This window comes from Poromitra crassiceps (assembly GCF_964638095.1).
Source record: "Poromitra crassiceps genome assembly, chromosome: 1".
NCBI lineage: Eukaryota > Metazoa > Chordata > Actinopteri > Beryciformes > Melamphaidae > Poromitra > Poromitra crassiceps.
Window position 1 is genome coordinate 117,852,015 of NC_139623.1, and position 19,209 is coordinate 117,871,223.

Below are 19,209 nucleotides of genomic sequence, written 5' to 3' on the forward strand. Positions count from 1 at the left end.
ACCCTGTATCTCCTCCCTGAGGGTAGCAGGGAGAACAGGCTGTTGTGGGGATGGTTTGTGTCTTTGATGATCTTCAGGGACCTCCTGAGGCACCGCTGGTTATACAGTTCGTGCAGTTCTGGCAACTCGTCTCCTGTTACGTGCTGGGCCGCGCGCCTCACCCTCCGTAGCGCCCTGCGGTCCATGGTGGTACAGTTCCCGTACCAGGCGGTGAAGCAGCCAGTCAGCAGGCTTTCAATGGTGCCTCTGTAGAAGTCCCTGAGGATTTCTTTCCTTAGCCCAAACTTCTTCAGGCGCCTGAGTCCGTGTATTCGCTGTTGGGCCTTTTTGACAACAGTGGCGGTGTGGCCGGCCCAGGTCAGGTCCTGGTGGATGTTGACTCCCAGGTACTTGAAGCTGTCCACCCTTTCCACCACTGTGCCGTTGATGGTGATTGGGGGGTGTGTGCCCCCCCCTCTCCTGTAGTCCACAATGATCTCCTTGGTCTTGGAGACGTTCAGAGAGAGGTGGTTGTCCTGGCACCATTGTTCCAGGACCCTCACCTCCTCTCTGTAGGCCGTCTCGTCGCCCCCCGAGATCAGCCCCACGACTGCTGTGTCGTCTGCAAACTTCACGATGGTGTTTGAAGTTTGAGTCGCCACGCAGTCGTGGCTTGTTACTAGGGCTGTGCCGATTCACTTATCTCCCGATTCGATACTATCACGATACTTGGGTGCCTATTCGATATATATTGCGATTCTTAAGTATTGTGATTCTACGATTATTGCGATTCGATATTACGATTTATTGCGATTTTTGTTTATTTTTTTCTTTTATTTTTTCAGTTTGTTTGCTTTTTTTACACTAGAACATGGGAAAAGTTGAATCATACACTTCTAGAGACTGTATATTATATCATGAGTAGGGCTGGGCGATATAGTTAAAAAGTATATCGATATAACATCTTTCATATCGGTCGATATCGATAATTATTGATAATTTTAATTACCCGTTTTAGGCTTTGCGGGCCTTCTGAACTGCAATTTTGCGCGATCTGTGTGTCAAAGCGGCTAGTAAATAGTGCCCTGCCGCCTCAGTGAAAACAACAACACTAACTAGCTAGCAAGCTAACAGCAGAAACCTACATGCAGAAACTATTTTCCAAGGGCACTGCCGTTAAGCACCGCCCATTGCAATTCCACAATGAAGACCTGCGCCTCCTGAAGACTCCTTTCACGGAAGGGAGGGGAGGCTGGCCAGCGAGACGACATACCCCTAAATAGTGCCAAAGTCACGCCCTCTTCCGGTTTCAGCATACACACCAGGAGTTTTCATCCACCATTTATTTTTCCATAGATGTAAAATGCTTATAAAAAGAGTTTTACTTTACAAACCAAGCTATATTTAGAATCAGGAGAGACCAGAGCATATTTCACTCTGACAAAAAAAGGGAAGAAAATGTAAGCCTATTTTGTTTTGTAGTTTTGGACTGAGTGAAATGTTCTATGGACTCTCCTGATTCCAAATATAGCTGAATGTATATGATGGTTTGATCAAGTACAACTATTGTTATAAGCATTTACAAAACGTCTATGGAAAAATAAGTGGCGGCTGAAATCCCCTGGTGCATATGCCAAACCCAGAAGAGGGTGTGACTTAGGCTCTCTATAGATGATCATTGGACCACCACCATGCTGTACTACTGACAGACTGACATCTGGACACTGGATCCTGATCTGAATATGGACAAAACTCTTCACACACTGTATCAACTTACTCATATTGTTAATCACCTGTATCCACCTATACCCATGCTGCTACAGTAGAGCAGTTAATCACCTGTATCCACCTATACCCATGCTGCTACAGTAGAGCAGTTAATCACCTGTATCCACCTATACCCATGCTGCTACAGTAGAGCAGTTATTTCAGTCTGTAGGCTTGCAGTGTGTTTCTGCTGTGGTACAGTATTATACTGCACTGTATAGACCCTTTTCACATCATTCTGTTGCTAGACATTATGAATTGAAACCTAGCTTATTTCCTGCAACAGGAAGTAAACTAGGGTCAATTAAGAATGTTTATGTTGTCAAGTTGAACTATCTATATGAGGTCCTATACCTAGTGTCAGTCCAGGCAGGTCAACTGGTCAAATCCCTTATATGCCAATTGTACTTGTTGATAATAATTCAAGATTCAAGATTCAAGATTTTTATTGTCACTCCATGGTACAAGTATCACGTCTGAAATTCTTGTGCTGTGGACTCCGTTTACAACATAGTACAAATATAACAGGGCATATGAGTGCAAAAACAACAAGAGACACAACAAGCAATAAGGCAGTAGAGTGATAAGACAAGTCAGAGACAGTGGCATATTCACTGCACATAGGTGCACATGTCATGTGCATACTTTAGACGTGCTTAAACATTTTAAATTCGGCGTATTTGACATACAGGTGCAAATAGCATATTCCTTATTAAACATACAATTAAACATTAGACATACGTAATGGTAGCAGCTACAGTACGGTACAGTACGGCTACTACACTATTTGTGTATGTTAAGGAGTCTCGTGGCCTGCGGGAAGAAACTGTTCCTCAAGCGATTTGTGCGTGCTTTTGGAACCCTGTATCTTCTCCCTGAGGGTAACAGGGAGAACAGACTGTTGTGGGGGTGGTTTGTGTCTTTGATGATCTTCAGGGACCTCCTGAGGCACCGCTGTTTATACAGTTCATGCAGTTCTGGCAACTCACATCCTGTTACGTGCTGGGCCGCGCATCTCACTCTCCGTAGCGCCCTGCGGTCCATGGTGGTACAGTTCCCGTACCAGGTGGTGAAGCAGCCAGTCAGCAGGCTTTCAATGGTGCCTCTGTAAAAGTCCCTAAGGATTTCTGGCCTTAGCCCAAATTTCTTCAGGCGCCTGAGTCCGTGTAGTCGCTGTTGGGACTTTTTGGCAACAGTGGCGGTGTGGCCGGCCCAAGTCAGGTCCTGGTGGATGTTGACTCCCAGGTACTTGAAGCTGTCCACCCTTTCCACCACTGTGCCGTTGATGGTGATTGGGGGGTGTGCGCCCTCCCCCCTCCTGTAGTCTACAATGATCTCCTTGGTCTTGGAGACGTTCAGAGAGAGGTGGTTGTCCTGGCACCATTGTTCCAGGGCCCCCACCTCCTCTCTGTAGGCCGTCTCGTCGCCCCCCCCCCCCCGAGATCAGCCCCACGACTGCTGTGTCGTCTGCAAACTTCACGATGGTGTTCGAAGTTTGAGTCGCCACGCAGTCGTGGCCAACTGCGCCCCTTGTCCTGCTCTCCACAAAATTTCAATAAACCTTTATGCCATATTATTACAATACGACAATACTGGTGTTGACAGTAATAGAAGATGCCAAATCATTGGAAACAATAAGCATTTTACTTTTAGGAGCATCATGCCAGCGGCGCTGTTCCAAAACATGTCGACGTGTGTCATTGCCTGGGAAATGCACATCCCATAATACAACTGTTCGCATCGCATCCCATAATAGTATGATGATACTTGGGATGCCATTGCGAACATAGATGCGAACAGGTTAGCGTCGCCAGCGAGGGCCCCACCGTTGCGGTTGGGGTACGTTTCGAAATCCCTCCAGGCCTGAAATTTTTTCTAGGGGAAACACTGTACTGGCTGACCAACTCACTAGTTTACTAACTTTGATTTACTGACTAGCTGATTGATTTACTGACTGACTTACTAGTTTACTGGCTGGCAGGTTCTTTTACTGACTAGCTGGCTGGTTTAGTGGCTGTACTGTATGCCATTTAGCTGACTTGGCTGGTCCTTATTGCAAACACCATTTCATAGGCTGTTCAGGACTAGTGCTGTTCATGAAATTTTGTAATGATGATTATTGTTGCAAGTAATTGCGATTAACGAGTTGAGCCTAATTGTCTTTTTTGTTGTCTGAGAGTGAGGAATGAACTGAGCACATGAAAGAATCACAATTTTAATAGTGTTGTGTGCTATGATACAATAATGCACCGGAATGTGTTTTTATGCACACACTCGTCTCACATTTCCTTTTATACTTACTACTATACTACTATATTCAGTGGTTCTCAAAGTGAGGGCCGGGTTTATTCATTTATTTATTTACCTTTATCAGGGTTTTCCATAAGCGCCTGATGCCGGTTAATTAGCCGTTTGTTAAACAATTACGGGCCGACTACTTTTTGACCGTTAATTTTTGACTGTCACCGTTTTTAAATCCCTGGAAGAGAGCAGCATTGACAGCAGCAGGCAGAGCAGAGCCCCCTCCTTTCTGTATAACGTTACGTCATCAGTCAGACACATGGGCTAATGTTTTGGTTTGTGCGATGTGCAGCTAACGTTAATGTCCACTTCATTCATTTTCATGAACACAACGAGGTAGGTAGGCTACAGGTTTCAAGTACATTTGTTTGACAAAACAGTCATTATATAACTTCCATGCCTGGAATGAGATGGGGCTGGTTTCCAACAGAGACCTATACATAGATGGTCATTTTACATCCTTTGATCTGCTGAAGAGGAAATTTGAGTTGTCTGGCATACACCTGCAAGTCAGAAATTGTTCGCTCCAAGATTCGTACCTTTGAAGCACTTCCAAATGAACATGCTTTTTTTGATGTTCTGCTGAGCCCTACTCACTCCAAGCATCTTATCTCTAGATTTGTATGTCTATTTGACAACCGCACCATAGCCTCTACTCAGAGGATTAGAGAAGCGTGGCAGGGGGAACTTGGCATTGATTTATCTGACATCATATGGGAAAGGAGTCCGTCTGTGGTACAACTCTGCTCAGTTAATAGCAGACATCAGCTGATTCAATTTAAAGTTGCTCATCATCTTCATTATTCCAAGCATAAGTTACACAAGTTATTTCCTTCTATCTCACCACTGTGTGACAGGTGTCAAGTGTCAGAGGGAACACTATCTCATGCCTTCTGGTTCTGCCCCTCACTAACGGGATTCTCGGCCAAAATATTTGATTGGTATTCTAAGGCCTACAAAATAGCCCTCCTGCCGGAGAGAGAACTTGCCATCTTGGGCTGCTTGGAGTCCTCTCTGAACTTCCCTACAGCTGTGCAACAATCTCTGACACAGGGGACAACTGTTGCCAAAAACACTGATTCTGAAGGAATGGAAGTCCTCCTCTTCACCTTCTTTCCAACTGTGGTTGACGGACATGACCTCGGTTATACGGATGGAGAGACTTAGGTTTCTGAGGACCAATTCAATTAAAAAGTTCTCAATCATTTGGGACCAGTTTCTAGCCTATCTTGATGAAGTTAGGGGTGACGGGTGACTCGCGTGGCTGGTTTCTCATGGACCCCTTGTGTGAGATCCCAGGAACAATATCTCCTACAAGCACTTTATGCATCTGGTAACCACGTAATATTGAATGTCAATAATATATGTATCTTTTCTGTTCTTTTCTTTTCTTGTGTCTGAGCGTGTTCGTTTGTCGTGTTTGTGCATTGTTTTGAAAATTTTGGGGAAAAAGGGAAAAAAGCATGTATGTATATATACATACTGTACATGTATATATCACACTGAGTTTGGCCTGCAGGAATCATGAATGAATTGTCATGTATGTGCCACATAGCAGCTTTTGTGCTGGCACGGTGGCTCAGTGGTTAGCGCTGCTGCCTCACAGCAAGAACGTCCCGGCTTTGAACCCCGGTCCGTCCCAGGTCCTTTCTGTGTGGAGTTTGCATGTTCTCCCCGTGTTCGTGTGGGTTTCCTCCCAACATCAAAGACATGCATATTAGGGGTGGGGGAAAAAATCGATTCACCTAAGTATCGCGATTTTTAATGTCACGATTTTTTGGATCGATCTTTTATTCCAGAATCGATAATCGCAAAAAAAAAAAAAAAAATTTTTTTTTTTTTTTTTTGCAGACCACTCACTGAACAGCAGGCCAGGCGCCGCCTACTGGTTTACTAGTGGTTTTATTACTTTATTAGTTAGTCTGAAGTAATAATTACACTTCAGGGTTAAAGTGGAGTGAGTGCATCTCATTGTAAAATTGGACTTCAAACGGCCCAAATCTGGCTTCAAACGGCCCAAATTGGGCTTCAAACGGCCCAAATTTCACGCGCGTCGGCCCATATCAGCCTGGCCTGCTTGGTATCTAATGCCCGGCCTGAATTATGATCTCAGTCCGCCCCTGTTTTTAACTATATCGCCCAGCCCTACTCATGATATATAATATACAGTCTCTAGTGTATGATTCAACTTTTCCCATGTTCTAATCTAGTGTAAAAAAGCAAACAAACTGAAAAAATAAAAGAAAAAATAAACAAAAATCGCAATAAATCGTAATATCGAATCGCAATAATCGTAGAATCGCAATACTTAAGAATCGCAATATAAATCGAATCGGCACCCAAGAATCGTGATAGTATCGAATCGGGAGATAAGTGAATCGCCACAGCCCTAATGCATATTAGGGTTTATACTCCTGTCAGTGTGTGTGAGGCACTGGCAATTCTAACTGGAGTTCCAAGGGACAGGAGTTGAAAATTAGCCATCTGGCTAGTGGCTAACACTGGCGCATTTACATTAATGTTCATTAATGTGTATTGTCTGTGTTGGTGTAATGCTAGATAACTATATGTTTATTAGCGGTGAAGGACTGTGTTGGTGTAATGCTAGTGCTACAGAACTATATGTTGACTGAGCACTGTAGGACCGTGATGTTTGTCTGTTTCGTGCCCACCCCCTCCCCTCACCACCGCTGGTCAGTTTTCACATTACAAATATTCCATGCCCAGGCACACTTGCGTTGCGTGTCTATAAACTCTGACACAATAGGTGGTGGTATGCACTAGGGGTGGGAATCACCAGATGCCCACGATACGATACTGAAACGATACTTGAGTCACGATACGATAGTATTGCGATACTGCGATATTTTTGATATTGCGATATATCGAGATTGCGATATATTGAATATTGCGATATTTCGATATATTGCGATTTCTTACTTTTTCAACTGCAAATGATGTCCCCAAAGGAAAACTTTGTCAACATCTGGTTTATATAAGAACAATTTTTCAGTCTGTATATCTGACTTCAACCATTTTATTGCAGCAACATTGTCAAGTAGACAGACCAACAACTTTCATAAAGTCATGTCATAGTTGCATGCACCTGACAAACTGAACTGTTTGTTACAGTCTACTTACAGTCCACCTTAACTGGATATGTGTGTGGACTACTGTACTTTTGCAACTTCACTTCACTTACACAAAACATCTTGTGCAGTCCATTCAGTAACTGGGGAATTTGTAAATTACTGTTATGACAAAACTGTTACTGTTAAAACAAAATGAAAATATGCTACCGTTTGTTTACTGCTGGCCTTGGAACTAAAGTTTATAGTAGCCCGGTGGCCTGGCATGGCCTGCAATTTTTTTTTTTTTTTTTTTTGCAATATCGATACTTGGCGTCCAAATATCGATACAATATCGTCAGGCAAAATATTGCGATACTGTGGTGTATCGATTTTTTCCCCCACCCCTAGTATGCACTATGCACCTAGTTGGTTTGCGTTACACCAATAAACACAAAGAAGAAGATGAGTAGGCTACACTTGTCAAGTGGACGAGCTGGATACAATTGTATGGTTTGGACTTTTGTGATGTACAAGAGGTAAATACAAGTTTGTGTGTTGTTTTCTATACTGTGACGAACTTAAAATGTAAAGCGAGTTTTGTTGCTAATAGCAAGTATCCGTTAGCATTAGTAAACCTTAGTGTTTGCTACCGAATCACAACACAAGAATCACAAGTCCATAACAAATCAAATGTGTTGTAATCTGTATCAGACCCAGAGAGGGATCTGCAGCATGCAGTAACATAGTGTATCAGCCTAAGAACTCTCATGGGTCTGCCGTTGAAACTAGGCAAGGTCTAACAATGCCACTGCCTTTTTATTATTCGATTAGAAGTAGATTACGAATCGGTTTAAGTGGTGAGCGAGAGTGGTGTGGAAATAGTAGGCAAACGCTGGTTTATTTCGTGTATGTGTTTTTGTATATCCACAGTCCTAGGTCTCACTCAGGCGCAGAACGTACATGCTAGTTGACTGTCGGCTGTAGTCTTTGTGGTGTGTTCAAGTGCAGCTTGTTGGCCCCGACACAGGAGATGTGAGGCCACGCAACAGTCGGCCTTCGTTGCTGCTACTTCTTTGCGATCAGCCCGGTGTGTCCCAGGCTTTGCACCACTCTATTGGCATTTTTCTGAGCAGGACAGCAGCACTTTCTCCGTGGGTATGATTCACACTTAAGTGGTTATAGTTAAACTTTCAGTGAACTACATAGACCACAAGCACCGACTGGATGTCCACATAACTAATGAAATCTTCCTTTAACCAATCCGGGCTTCTAGCATGAGTCAGAGAGCACAGTCAGACTACCAGACTGTTCATATCTTGCCCAACAAGGGAAGTTCAGTTCAGACCAAGGTTATTATAGGGATCTTTCATTATTTTTTATTAAGCAAGCCCCATAGAAAAGGCCAACTTAAATGCTCATTGGCTAAGAATGATGTGAGATGTGGTGCCTTTTTTGGGACACGGTTGTCCTCTTGTCATGTTTGGTTGTCATGAACTAATCGCCATCTGGATTGGCCAGCATGAATCACAATTGGCTGTGAATCCACCAATCTCGATTGGGATTGGCCGTATTGTAGGCGAAATGGCTGGTTAGAGTTAGGGATTGAAGCTTTGAATCCAGCACAGGACCTTTATTGCATGTTAGCCCTGCCCCCCTCTCTCAGTCTCAACTTCACCAACAGAAAAGTCAAGGAGATATCGCAGCTGCTTTACAAATGGGAAGAGTAGAGGTCTTCACAGGTCCAAAATGATGGACCCGGACCATAATGGAACTGGGAAATGTCAATGTGTTCCCGGACCCGATTAAATCTGTCTATTATTAGAATGCTGAGACCCGGACCAATACAGAACCGAGAAGTACTAGACAGAGACCCAAACGGTACCAATGTCAAAGTTGCTTGCTGATTGCTATGACAAGTTGTATAGAGTACCGCAGTGATGATATATTTTTGTAGGCTTACCCAGAAGTCCTTGCACTTCCTGGTTCCTTCGTGTAAAAGTCAATGGGATTTTTGTATCTGAATTTCGGTTGTTAAATACATGAAATAACTCTGTGTGGTTAAGAAAAGTTGATGAAACCGCAAACTTTGTGTCCAGCAAGATAATCTTCACAAATGAGGACCACTTTTACAGAGAGTTCCCCAAACTTTTGAGTAGCCAGTCAGATTGAAAAAGTAGCCGGATCATGTTTGCGGCGTTTGTTCCAGTGGTCCTTTTCCCAATTAATAAACAAACCTCAATTATGTATCCATGAGTGTGACAATTGAAATAATACAAATAAACATTCTTATAAAGGCCTAATGCTCAATTCAATTATAAATAAAACAATATCCATATTGCAAAACACAAAAAGGCAATGTATATTTTTAAGAACAAAGAAAATACTAATGAGTGGTATGTTTCCCACAGGATTTGTAGAGATTGTGGTGGGTAGACCTTGCTTGGACCCTCTTGGGGGGTTCGGGGGGCCATGCCCCCTGTAAGAAAAATGTGTACATTTTAAACTAAAATGCATGAATCTGGTTCACTTTGAGAACCAATTTAAGAGGCTAGATCAGGGGTGGGCAATGATTTTTCATGGGGGGCCACATGAGAAACCCAGATTGTTGCCGGGGGCCGAACAAATATTGTCATGCCGTAACCTAGGAACTTTGATGATAGAGAGGACCACAAAAAAATTTCCTCGCCACCAGAGGACCAGATTTTGCTGAGGGTCGGGGGCCGAACGGCGCTGGTGCGGAAAAATTTGGGGCATTTTAAGTCAGGTTTAGAGGAATAACTCATTTTAAATTAACAGTTGTGATTCAGTCTTAAACACCAATATTTGATCCTTTTCTCACTCACTCCTATGTCACCACTTGCTCTCCCTGCAGGGCTTGAAATTAGCTTTTTTGACCACCTGCCAATATGGCTGCTAGAAGTTACCAGCCAATTAGAATTTCCACTAGCCACATTTTTTTTCTTGAAAAAAACCAGAATATGAGTGGGTTAATTTAAGCATAAGTATCAGTAAGTGGCCCAGGATTCTCAAAGCCTGTGTTGAGGGTCACACGAACAAAAATGCACTCTTGAAGCTAAATAAATCCAAAACCAAGTTAATTATTTACATTTTTTACTTAAATGTAGAACAGTCATTTCTTACACATGAGATTACTTTGAGCCTTTTAGTCATAAAGATTATTGAAAGATATTCCATATTCCAGACTGAAATGTTATAACAGAAGTGGAGTATTGGCCAGAATGACATGAACATTTGGACACTTATTCAGCGGGTATCTTGTATGTTGCATTCAGGTGCAACATACAAGATTTTTTTTTACAGTGTATACAGTAGATGGAGAAATCGCCAGCTACCGGGGCTTGGGGAACTCCCTGCTTTTATGATTTTTGAAGCGTTTTCTGGAAATCGTGTTAAAAAAACGCATTCGTGGTCATCATTTGTGAAGATTATCTTGCTGAACACGAAGTTCGCTGTTTCATAAACTTTTGTTACCCACAGATTGAAATAAGTTTCAAGCATTTAACCAAAACCCCCATACAAAACTCCCATTACTTTTACAAAGGTCCGGAAGACCTGGATGTTAGCCCTACCGTAGGGTCTTCCGGACTCATCCCTGCGGTGCTATATAAAACTTTGTGTGTCTTTCTTACCTAACATTTAATGTAGCCTTCTCCCCTGGTTGCTACTACCTGTGCCTGACCGTGACATGATGCCAAGAAAGTTTCTAATCAAAAATAAATCCATGTTTTCTGTCATTGCTGATTGAAAAGCCATGGCTAACTTTAGTCCACTCGTTATTGCTGTCACAGATGACATCAATAAATGATGCCTTTCCTTGTTCCTAATCAGCTTTGCCGTTTTGTTGCCATGTAGCATAATAACGGGTGCTATGGTAGCTTTGATTGTTTTGCCATTTTAATCTATGAACTACAACGTTGTCAGTATAATAACAATTGATCGTTGCCAACGATCCATTCATTAAAGTACCATCTTGTGGCAACAGATGTGACAGTTTGCGACAAGCCTCACAACATGAACAAACCTCAGGTACTATGGTCCCGGGTCTTAGGATCTGAGTAGACCCGTGAAGACCTCTACAGCATAGCACCAAAGATGTCACAATACAAAAGGATCAGGATGTCATGGATTGCTACTAAACGAATGTCTTCTCTCTGTCTTCTGTCTCTTGTGTGTGTCTCTCTCTGTGTCTCTCCAGGTGGAAGCAGCTCAGGATGTCCTCCCACCTCCTCCTCCTCCTCCTCCTCCGCTGCCCAGGGCTTCTCCCCCGCTGAGCCAGCCATGACCAGCCAGCACACACACACACACCCCTCCTTCAGCTCCATCCACTCCATGGCCGAGCAGCAGCAGGTAACACACACACACACACGCAAAATAATGAGTTCCGGAAAAGTTTCAAGCTCCGATATTATAGACAGAATCACCGTGACATCGCGTTAACAACAAAAGTCACTTCCAGGTAGACACCTGCTGATTGATTTGAATTGTGGAGATATCACAAACTTGTTTGTTGTTTATTTCTGTTGTCATTTTCAGCCGTAACTGTAACATTAAATATATCTACCCTAGTTAAACACGGTGGTCTGACCTATCTGACGTTTGGTTGTGCTTATTTTATGTACTGTGTTGATAAACCAAATCTACCCAACAGTGGCATGCAGGCTTGGGAAATAACTGATTACATGTAAGAACAGTCACAATACTGGACCCTGATTGGCTGACAAGCTCTTTGATCATATAGCCTATCACAGGCGTTCCCAAACTTAAGAATGCCACAGCCCACTTTGAAAGCTGAAAATCTTCAGCGGCCCACCCAACCCTTTAATTACAACTCTGATCAACACACGAGACAAGATGATGTTTTTTTATATTCTATATTTTTTATTTCATTAACAGAGCATGTGAACTTGGGCAAAAACATTTCAGCAAAATACCCAAAAGCAGATGGCCAACATTTTCTCCCCCCTTACTCATCAGAAGCATTTGCATGCATAACACATTTGTTGAGACAAAATGTGATGAGCAACAACAAGAAATCAACCCACAAGCTATTAATGCTAGGCTGTGAAAAATGCTACCTTATCTGTAAAGGGGAGATGCATAGGTGCCCTTTGAACCTATTTTCATTCAGATAAATTGAGCTGAGGGGTCAAGGGACACCTTTGAAATAGTTTTCCCTCTCCAAAATGTAACCTGTTTGGAGCGTTATTTAGCCCCCTTCACAAGCTAGCTTATTATGCTTGGTACCAATGGATGCCTTATGTCTTCTAGTTTCTTCTGATAACAGGATCTCCACCGGGAGTGTTGGCAGACCACTCGCGGCCCACCTGCAGTGTGCATCCATGGCCCACAGTTTGGGAATCACTGGATCACAATCTTTATTTACAATAACTTCTGAATAGAAAACTCTTGCATCACGTACATACAATTTACTGGCGTGGAGCAAACAGTGTGAGGAACAACCGAGATAAAGAGAAAATGGTTTATGTAAAAACAAAAAACGTTTGATGCTTTCATATCTCATTAATAACACTTTAACAATTGGAGACCTAATTTACCTGTTGGGCCACTGAGTAAAGAAAACTACAGCTTGAGTTCACCTAAAACTAGCAGTTAGTCCGACCAGCTTGTCACTGTTGGGTAGATATGGTTTATCAAAGACGCTAACACAGTAGGGTAAATGAAATAAGCACAGCAGAGCCGACAGATGGGTCGGACCACCGTGTTTAGCTACGGTATATATCTTTAAAGTTTAAACATTACAATTATGCCTGAAAATTACAACAGAAATAAACATTAAACAAGGTTGCCGATATATCCGCAATTCAAAGCAAATGCTTTGAATTTGAAAGTGACCTTTGTTGTTTGTGCGATGTTGTGGTCATTGGTATGGAGGACCAGAAGAGTAATTTGGAATGTAATGAAGTGTTTCCTTGATCATTCTCTAATTGTACATTTAAAAAGAGTAATTTCAAAACAAATTCACAAATGAAGTATTAATCCATCAATAAATAGTTCAATTTGAAAAGGGATTTCCAAAATCGCCTATTAAACAGTCAATTAAAACATTTAATTACAGATGAAAAAAAAGGGCATTTAAAAGGTCAATTCCTTCTTCCTATTTGAAATCGCTATTTGAAATTGCTTTTCAAATTGGGATTTGAAATTGGGATTTGAAATTGCAATTTGAAAATGGACTTGAAAATGGAATTTGAAATTGCGATTTGAAAATGCAATTTCAAATCCATTTTCAAATCCCAATTTCAAATGCCACTTACACTTTCCGTGACTCTCGTCCTTGGCTTTCCAAACAGTGCAAATGAGCTATGTAACAAGATCTCTGATTGGCTAGAGAGCTTTTAGACGCTTGGCTTTGTTGTGTAAGGGTGTGCACCACCTTCTTCACCCATGGCCCCACCCATTCAGTTGACCAGACAAAGGCGCGGCAGCCATCTTTTTGCACATGTGTGTAACGTTAATGTATGCAGCAGAGCAGGCCAGGCCAGGCAGAAGATACTTGGGGAACTTGCAGGTGAAATGGAGAAAACGCAGACACGTTATTATGGAACCCATCGCGGTTCTAGCAAACCCACGCCCTGTGCACTCCAGGTTTTCCACACACAGACTGTATGAAGGCAGTCCTGTCTGGAGTCTGAGAAGAAAGAAAGCAAAATCTGATTCTGGGGGGGGTGGGGGGGGCTAAGAATTAAAACAGATTTTATAGGTCAATTTTAAATTATTACACTATATGTTAGTATATTGTATAGATTGCACTTGATTGATTATATTACACTTATGCACCTAGAAAATGAACCATGGACGGGTGTTTTAGGACCTGGGTTACTTAGAATTTCCCCGGGGGGAAATTGGGACAAGTTACAGTTGCTCGCACTCAGGCATGAAATATCCACATAACACAACATAGTACAACACAGTATCACACAGTATCTCCCTAAACGTAGAAACAGTCAATACAATAAAATGCAATAAAATAAAATAAAATTGAATAAACTAAAATAAAATAGGGTCAATGGGATAGTAAAAGTAAGAATTGTAGAATAGCATTCAATAAGTAGTTACAGTTACAATCTATGTACAGTACGTGTCAAATTGCAGTTATTGCACACTGGATTTAAATTCAATCAAATTGCACATTACGTGTGACGTAACTAAGGCACAGCTATCCTATCGGGTGTCTCCGAGGTGCTCTTCTTAGTGAGGCGTTAAAGAGTCCAATGGCCACAGGCAGGAATGATTTCCTGTGCCTCTCTGTGGTGCATCTGGGTGAGATCAGCCTCTCACTGAACGTGCTCCTGTGTTTGACCAGCACGCCGTGGAGTGGGTGAGAGTCATTGTTCATGATGGAGCGTAGCCTGGTCAGCGTTCTCTTCTCCGACACCGCTGTCAGAGAGCTCAGCTCCAGCCCCACAATGTCCCTGGCCTTACGGATCAGTTTGTTGAGTCTGTTGGCGTCCAGTGACCTTTGAGCCCAGGCAGAGCATGGTTTGGTGCAGGGTGGGTTTGCTGCATTGTATACTCTGTATGTGTATGTAGTATGAAGTATGTACAATTCAGTACAGTATAGCCTAGAGCAGGGGTTTTAAGTGGGAGGCGGTCCTCCCCAGAGGGGCTCCAAACAGTTTCAGGGGAGGCTCAGTGAATGGAAATGAAAAATATTACATAGTTCAAGATTCAAGATTTTTATTGTCACTCCGTAGTACAAGTATCACGTGTGAAATTCCTGTGCTGTAGACTCCGTTACAACATAGTGCAAAAAATAAGAAAATAGATAAAAACAAGAGGCAACAAGCAATAAAGCAGTAAGACACACCACAGACAGTGGCGTATTCACTGCACATATGTGCAAATGGCATGAACATACTTTAAACATAATTAAACATAATAACATTCTGTTAGGTGCAAATAGCATTATGCCTAATTAACATACTATTGAACATTAGTCGTACGTGATGGTAGCAGCTGCAGTGCGGTACAGTACGGCTACTACACTATTTGTATATGTTAAGGAGTCTCGTGGCCTGCGAGAAGAAACTGTCCCTCAAGCGATTTGTGCGTGCTCTTGGGACCCTGTATCTCCTCCATGAGGGTAGCAGGGAGAACAGACTGTTGTGGGGGTGGTTTGTGTCTTTGATGATCTTCATGGACCTCCTGAGGCACCGCTGGTTGTACAGATCTTGCAGTTCTGGCAGCTCACATCCTGTTACGTGCTGGGCCGCGCGCCTCACCCTTCTTAGCGCCCTGCGGTCCATGGTGGTGCAGTTCCCATACCAGGTGGTGAAGCAGCCAGTCAGCAGGCTTTCAATGGTGCCTCTGTAGAAGTCCCTGAGGATTTCCCCTCACCCACTGAGGGGTGGGTGAGGGAGGAGGGCACTGGGTTAGATAGGAGTTGGGGGTAGGTTGTGGGGCATGAGGGGGGGAGGGGTGGTGGGGGGGGAGAGAGGGGGGGAGAGGAGGAGGGGTTGTGGGCTGATGGAGGGGGAGGGGTGATGGGTGGGTTGAGGGGGTGAGTTGGGGGGGTGGGCGCTCTGGCAGAGGGGTCGAACCTAGCGTAGAACGCGTTGAGGTCGTCCGGCAGGGTGGGTGACGTGCTGGGGTTCTGCCGTTTCACCCCTTTGAAGTCTGTGGCAGCATGGAGTCCTATCCACAGGTGTCTGGGGTTGTTAGTGTCTAATTTAGACTCCAGCTGCTTTCCATAGTCTCTCCGTGTTTTTTTTATTGCGGTTCGGAGGGCATATTGTGCCTGCTTGTATTGTTCTGGTGTACCAGAACTGTTGACCCAGGGCTTCTGATTTGGCATTATTTTGATTCTCTTTGTTGGGACTATATCCTCGTTGCATTTTTTTATGAAGCATGACACCGTCTCTGCATGTTCGCCCAGGTCTCCTGCAGCCTTGAACTCCTCCCATACTACTTGGTCAAAGCAATCCCTCAGGATGTCGTCTGATTGGTCTGACCAGCAGTGGGCGGTTCGGAATGCTGGGAGCTGTTTTTTGAGTTTTTGTTGATACCTGGGTATGAGTAGGATGGAGGCGTGGTCCGATTTGCTGAAGGGGGGGCGGGGTGTGGCCTTGTAACCATGCCGGATGTTTGTGTAACATCGATCCAGTGTGTTTTTGCCTTGGGTGTGGAAGTGGATGTGCTGGTGAAGCGTGGGCATTCTCCCTCTCAGGTTTGCCCTGTTAAAGTCTCCAGCCACCACCAGCGCCATTTCTGGTTGTTTTGTCTCTTGTGCGCTAATCGCACGTTGCAGCTCCTTCAGTGCGATGGTGACATTCGCCTGTGGAGGTATGTACCGTAAATTCCGGACTATAAGCCGCACCTTTTTTCCCGTTTTTTGGCCTTTTTTGGCCCCTGCGGCTTATATAACGGTGCGGCTTATCTATGGATTTTTTCAAAAAAAAAAAAAAAAAAAAAAAAAATCTCTTTTTTAGCACTCTTTCTAACTATAAATCCTATATAACTATAATAAGTTTTAATTTCCTCTCTTGCCCTCTTTTCACCACACTGTATGACACTGTATGACACTGTGTGCACTGTAAAAAAACAACACAGGTGGTGTTGTGTTATGTTGTTTTGTTGAAATGTTAATAAATGGGAGCTTCCTCAAACAGCCATCTCTTTCCCGACAATCCCCTCTGTGCATGAACCCTTACATATGGTAATTAAACATTAAAACACAATAAAAAAAAAAAAAAAAAAAAAAAAAAAAAAACCACTAAAACACCCGCGGCTTATAGTCCGGTGCGGCTTATATAAGAAAAAAATAGTCAACTTTGCAGGTGCGGCTTATACACCGGTGCGGCTTATAGTCCGGAATTTACGGTACACACCAATGACGGTGACTGATGTAAACTCCCTCGGGCTGTAGTGCGGCACTACAGCATGACATACTCCAGGTCTGCTGAGCAGTACTTCCCAATGTTAGTGTTATTTACACACCAGTTTTCATTTATCATTAGACAAACGCCTCCGCCTTTTGTCTTACCGGATCGTTCTGCGTCTCTGTCTCCCCTGTGGACGCTGAAACCTGGTATAGTGATGGCCTGGTCCGTTGTATCAGGTGTGAGCCAGGTTTCAGTCAGACACAGAACGTTACAGCGCGCTATGTCTTTTTGGAATTGTGCTCTCAGCTCGCACATTTTATTCTCTAGAGATTGTACATTGGCTAGGAGGACGCTGGGCAATGGTGGCTTGTTAGCGCGTCTCCTTAGGCGGGCGAGTATTCCTCCTCTCCTTCCTCTTCTCCGTTGATGTTTTATAAGTTCAGGAAATTCAGTGAGGTCGGGAGCTTGCCAGTCTCGGTTGGGGTAATTCCGTGCATTCCTGATCTTGATTAGCGCGTTCCTGTTGTATCTGTGTTTGTCGCTATTGTTCGCGTCTCTGTTGTCCTCCATTGTAGGGAGGGGGGCCTGCAGCGAAAACAATGGTCCCGCAGTTTAGTCCTTTTGTTGTGTTCTTTCTTGCAAAAAGTGCAAAGACGCTATTATATACACTATATAAAAACACTGTTATATACAATAGGTACTTACAAAGCGAATCGAAGCAACGAAATTAAAAACAAAACGCGATTACACTAAAAAAAAAGCCTATTTGTCTATGAAGTTAACAGAGCTCTCAGCAGGTCGCCTTCTCCCGGCGCCTCCTCTCTGTTGTAGTTATTACATTATTTATCAAAAGGAGATCCAATAGAATAACCTAAATGTGTGTGATTTGGTTAAAGAGATAGTTCAAAGATACGGTGGTTTTGGGGAAGTTTACTGTTTTTTCCACTTTCCCAGAGTCAGAAACTAAAAAATGCAGACAGACCTTATGTATTTGGTGTCGTCTGAAGCATGTTAACAGCAATATCAGACTATCTTGGCTCAATTTGTTGAGTAGCAATGGGATCAAATAACATACAGTAATTGTGATGTCCAATCTTTTGTCTGAGTGAGGGGAGGCCCACAGTCTCAGACCTTGAAAACCCCTGGCCTAGAGTGATGCAGTATGTAGGTATGTATGATTTACTTGATCTCGGCCAGCGCTTTTCAAAGTGTGAGGCGCTTTCCCTGACAGCTTCAGTGGAGGCACGACATCACGTGGACATGCTGGCTGCACATTCGCTGCGCAGCTTCTACCGCGCGAATCAGCCGGGGAAGGAGCGCCCGCAGACTGGCTGCCTCTGTTGAGGCGAGCTCATGCTGTCAGAGGAGAAACCACGGAGAAGGACATTGAGATTTTTTTTTAATGTGTGTTTCACAAATGGCAGCAGTTCTTTGTATGTACCGTATGTACATCAAACACATATACTGTATGCTCATGTTTTTGTGTCTGTTGGGGAGGGGGGAATTTATGAGATTTATGGCATGGGGCTGGGGAACTGTCTGTCCGCGCTGGCCAGCCTGCAGCACACAGTCCATAGAGGTTGAACATGCAGAGAATGTTTACACTCAATACACTGCACGGGGCGGGTATCCCGCTAGTTATAATAAAGATATGTTTAAAAAAAAAAAGATTAAAAGTCCTTCAGAGTGGATACAGATGTTTAAAATTTTTAAAAGAAGATATTTGAAAAAAGATTGATAAAGATGTTTTAAAATCTTAAAGAAGATAGGATAAAGATGTTTACAACATTTTTGGAACTCGTTATGCCCAAGTGGAACAAACAACAATAATGGCATTGGTCGTGGCTGGGCACTGACAGAGATGCTCACGTCATTTTTTGCAAGTCCAAGTCTTTGAGCTACAGTCCAAGTCAAGGCTCAAGTATTTTAGCTATAGACCAAGTCTCAAGTCTTTAGTCACAAGTCCAAGTCAAGTCTTTAGTCACAAGTCCAAGTCAAGTCTCAAGTGTCTTATGGATGAGCGTTCTATTATCTGCTGCATGCAATCCAGTCTGCTTAGAACACTGCCGTTCGTGACAGGGCTGGGGCAGAAGTAAGGCTGCAGCAGGTTAAGTATGTGGCAGTTGAACAGAGAAGTGGAGAGAGAGAGTAGGGACAGTGAAGCTAGTGGGCAGAGAGAGAGACAGACTGAAGCATTGCTTATTTATACTTTGGCATGGATGACATCA

The 19,209-nt window shown here is 43.3% G+C and overlaps 1 protein-coding gene across 2 annotated transcripts in view; it reads left to right on the forward strand.

Annotated features, from left to right (window-relative positions):
• Positions 1-19,209, forward strand: part of dyrk1b (dual-specificity tyrosine-(Y)-phosphorylation regulated kinase 1B) — a 149,402-nt gene that overhangs the window by 91,979 nt on the left and 38,214 nt on the right. For both annotated transcript variants that reach the window (XM_083637160.1, XM_083637159.1), the window contains exon 2: positions 11,335-11,486. In XM_083637160.1, coding sequence (XP_083493286.1) covers positions 11,418-11,486 — 69 coding nt within the window. In that variant the 5' untranslated portion in view covers positions 11,335-11,417. The remainder of the gene's footprint in view (positions 1-11,334; positions 11,487-19,209) is intronic.